At 54.0% G+C, this 4,017-nt stretch overlaps 1 protein-coding gene across 2 annotated transcripts in view; it reads right to left on the bottom strand.

The window, feature by feature from the left end:
- Positions 1 to 2,263: 2,263 nt before the first annotated feature.
- The window catches only part of RAB11FIP4 (RAB11 family interacting protein 4), a 38,729-nt gene continuing 36,975 nt past the window's right edge, over positions 2,264 to 4,017 (bottom strand). For both annotated transcript variants that reach the window (XM_089900781.1, XM_022596230.3), the window contains one exon: positions 2,264 to 3,732. In XM_089900781.1, the coding sequence (XP_089756907.1) occupies positions 3,616 to 3,732 (117 nt within the window). In that variant the 3' untranslated portion in view covers positions 2,264 to 3,615. The remainder of the gene's footprint in view (positions 3,733 to 4,017) is intronic.

The raw sequence follows: 4,017 nt of genomic DNA, 5'->3' as shown, positions 1-4,017 counted from the left end.
TTTAACCCCCAGCCTGAAAACAGATCAGAGGCAAAACCCCCAAAGCGGGAATCCCCGCGGGCTCAGCTGTGCAGGTGCGTGGCTGCTTTCAGCACCCACCCGCCCCTTCCCCACCCCCACTCCGTTCTACTCCCACTCTGGACTGTGTCTGATACATCCCAACATGTGCCACCCACCGGCTCCACGAGCAACAGGCAGAGACCGGCCCACTAGGGTTCGCTAACCCCTAGGCTACTGAGAACAGCTGGATCCACCCACTCCTGAAGGCATCTGGCCTCCCATGCTGGGGGGGCGAGGGGTCAGTGAGCGTCTCACCATCCGACATCATCATTACAGGAAAAGCCACCAACATCCCAGCAGGAGAACCCGCTGTTATCCAGCACCTGGGTTAACAAGCCCAACAGAGGTTTTCTCTGCCTCTGGCCAGCAACCCCCTTGGCTGCACGTTACCATCACCTGGGGAGCTCTTTAAACAGCTGGGTGCCTGGGCCACACCCACACCGATTAAATCCAAATCTCTGGGGGCTCAGGCAGCAGCATTTAAAAAAATCTCCCCAGGTGATTCCAATGCACAGCCCAAGTTGAGAAGCCCTGTTTCAGGCCCAGGAACTTTGGGAGGTTGTCCAGTTTTGTGTTTTTAATAGGTGAGAAATAAAGTGTATTAGGCGTTTATAGATAAAGGATAATTTCCCTCTGACAATTCTTGAAGAATCTACGCATTTAAGATAACTTGCCTAACTCTGGCAATTCAAAGTTAATTTTTTTTTTTTAAACACTTGCTGGTTCAACGAATTTTGTTGGGGCTCTGATTGAAGGCAAGGATAGCCCAGAGTCATGTAAAATGTGAATCTGCTCCCCACACCCCCAAACACCTCTAAACTTCACACAAGTTACTGTAATCCCTACTTGGTACAGTTGCCAGGCTTGGCAAAACCAAAACCCACATGGGGCACCCAGTTAAATTATAATCACCTGGGGAATTCTTTAAAAAAACAACAACACTGATGCCTGGGCCACGCCCCACACCGACGGAATCAGAACCTCTGGGGCCTGGGCCCAGTTATCAGAATTTTAAAAGCTTCTCCATTTAATAAAATGTGTCCCAGGTACTGCAGGGAACACCTACTGAGTCATTTGCTTACCTGAAATTCAGATTTCACTGGGCATCCTGTATACTATCTAGCAGCCCCACCCCTGAGAGACAAAAGCAGAACCCTCCACCGGAAAACAAAGGAAGGAGAAAACACAGGAAGAGAGCACGTTCTGCCCCACCTGGACCAGTCAGTCCAGCTCTGGAACCTGCCCAGAGGCTGTGGGGCTGGGACCCCTCCGGCATCTGCCCCCCTCAGGCTAAAAAGCTACAGGCTCTTAAAAAGCCAATCTGATACATTCTGGCTGAAGTGAGAAGGTTAGATTTAACATGGGGCGTGTGTTAAGTGGAACTCAGTCTCATTTTACAGTCAGCCCGTTCCAGAGACCAGGTCCCGAGGGGCCTTCCCGACTAGCGCTTCCCGCGGGAGTCCGCTCCCGTGGCGCCCCCTGCAGGCTGACAGCTTTTTCCACCGCTTTCCCCTTGGCGGAGATTCCTTCCCACATTGTGACTTTATTAACTCAGGCCTCTGCGGCCTCCCCTGGAATTCCACAGCAGGGCGGCTAACACATCAAAATGCTCATCCCTGGGGCGAGTCCCCCACAGACCGGGATCCGGATCCGGCTGGCCTCTCCGCAGGATGCCTCCCCATATAAAAGCCAGACCAAAGCCACCTCGTGATTCATCATCTTTCCTGTCCTTTAACTCATGCCATTCCTTCCTACTAGCAAATTCTCAAGAGACCCACTCCTCGTGCCTTCTTTCCACCGCTGCTTCTGCCCAGACCCCTGGGGGGCCCAAGGAGACCAGTGTCCTTAGGGGGTTGAGAGACTCCCAGGAGACTGACCCCTGCCCTCATCCTCCTGGTGTGCGCGGCCCCAAAGTCCTGGATCAGACCAATGCAGCCCCATGATTTGCTGCAGGAAACAAATCCCATGCATACGCTTAGAAAGAAATCACGAACTCCAACAAGAGCAAACGTTGGCTGGAATGGGATGAACATCAGTCCCGGCCACAGCCCTGCTCTGTGAGCGGGAACACACTCGAGGCCCTAGGTCCCCTCTTCACCCTCTCCTGCCCTCTCTCCTTTGCATACACCCCTCCCCAAGATGCCCAAGCTTTCCTGTTCACACTAGGAGTGCTGAAGGAAACAAGAAACTGCAGGGGGGAAAATAAGACCATACGTTGTTCATATGTATTTGGATTAAGGAAACAATTCACAAGCCATACAAAACTGAGACACATTGGAAAACTCAAAGGGAAGTACCGTATCTACTCCCAGCCACCTAGAACAAAACATCACATGAAAGATCCAGAGGGTGAATTTCCACCATGTGTCACCAGGATGGAAGACTAAGGTTTCCCTGCAACTTCCCCAACCGTCTCTCCCACCAGCACAGCATTTGTTCCCCTGGCTGAGACCCAAGTACAGGTGTGTTTCTAAAGGCTGGAACACGGGGCCCTCGCCACCCAACTGAGCCGAGCCCAGAGCTTGGATTCTGAAAATCCAAACCCAAGGCCATCACCAGGGACAGGTAAGCAAGGCCCACTTCTAGCCCGAGGGAGCTTTCGAGAGGGTCCATCCATGCCCTCTCTTAAAAGGCATCCACAGGAAAGGATGCTGACAGGGACCTGAGCGTGCTCCCGCCCGAAAATCGTGTCTTTGGTTGCCCAAGGCCAACGCGTGCCTTAGACTGTCCCCAGCCTCCTTCCCCCTTTCTTTTAACCCTTCATGTACCCAGGTGAACGCTGCTCATTTTTCAGTGTCTTAAAAAACAAAAAAGACAGAGAGGGAGAGGTAGGTGAGCAGGGATGGAGAAGTTTGCGGGGAACTCTCAGAACGCCAAGAGTTCTCAGGATGAAGGTCGCCCCCTCCAGCTCCTCCACAAACCTGAGTCCTTGGGGCACACTGTGCACAAGCCTCACACGGGCTGCCGGCTGGGGGTGGGGGGGCTCGTGAGGGGCCCCTACACGTTCCCCCCATATGCATATGCTCCTTCTTCCTCTCCGAGCTCAAGCACCTGGGCCTGAAAAGTGGCCGAAGAGGTTGGTGAGGCATTTGAACTCCTGGAAAAGATGGTAATTTTGCTCCCACTCCCAGGGGGAAACAGGGATGCGGTGTTAGATCCTGTCTCACTGGAGTACTTTTTAATCCTGGTCCCCAGAGGTAGAATCATTTTATCCAGTATCTGAAACACAAGCCTCTAGCTCTCATCATTACAGTAACTCCTGACCGCCGACCTCACCCCCGCCCACCTCGGGGACCCTCTGCCCCACGCAAAGGGACCACAAAGTGCAAGGACGGCTAACAGCACAGATGGCGCCCGCGGCCACGGCCCACGCTCGCCCCTTGCTGTGCGCATGGCCTCCCCACATACACACCAGTACACATTACACCGCCGTGGCCAGAGACACATTTACAGTGCGCGTGGGAGCCCGGCCTGGGCCGCATCCTCAGGCAGGATCTGGCCCTTAATCCCGGGGTCCAGGGGTCCCGAGGCCACTCTGCAGCCAGGCCCCTTGTCTCAGTGTTTGATCTCGAGGATGGAGGGATTGTGGTCCAGGATGGCAAGGATAATCTTGTCCATGTACTGCCTCAGCCGGAAGTTGATCTCCTCCTGCTCTTTTAGGGCTTCCATGAGCTGAAGGGAACGAGAAAGAGAGGTCAGAGGCCGGGCCGGGGCTGGGGTGTGGGCAGAGCCAGTGCCCCAAGACCAGCCTCAGCGCTCGGAGCCAGGGCATGAGTCTAGGGCATCACACCCAGGGAGGGTTAAATACGAAGAGGCCCAGGCCACACCCTCAGAGAGTATCATATCACTGGCCCACGGAGGAGTCCAGGTATGGGTGATTTTCTGATAAAGGGAGAGAACACTGGCCAGAGGCATTTATAATCAGGAGTGACATCCAAAGTCCTTAAGACTGCCAGC

The sequence above is a fragment of the Delphinapterus leucas genome, chromosome 19 (genome assembly GCF_059928025.1).
Source record: "Delphinapterus leucas isolate spDelLeu-1000000601 "Yukka" chromosome 19, BTC_Dleu_Yukka2, whole genome shotgun sequence".
Lineage (NCBI taxonomy): Eukaryota > Metazoa > Chordata > Mammalia > Artiodactyla > Monodontidae > Delphinapterus > Delphinapterus leucas.
Note: the sequence above shows the minus strand (reverse complement) of the source record. Positions and strands in the feature narration are given on the sequence as shown.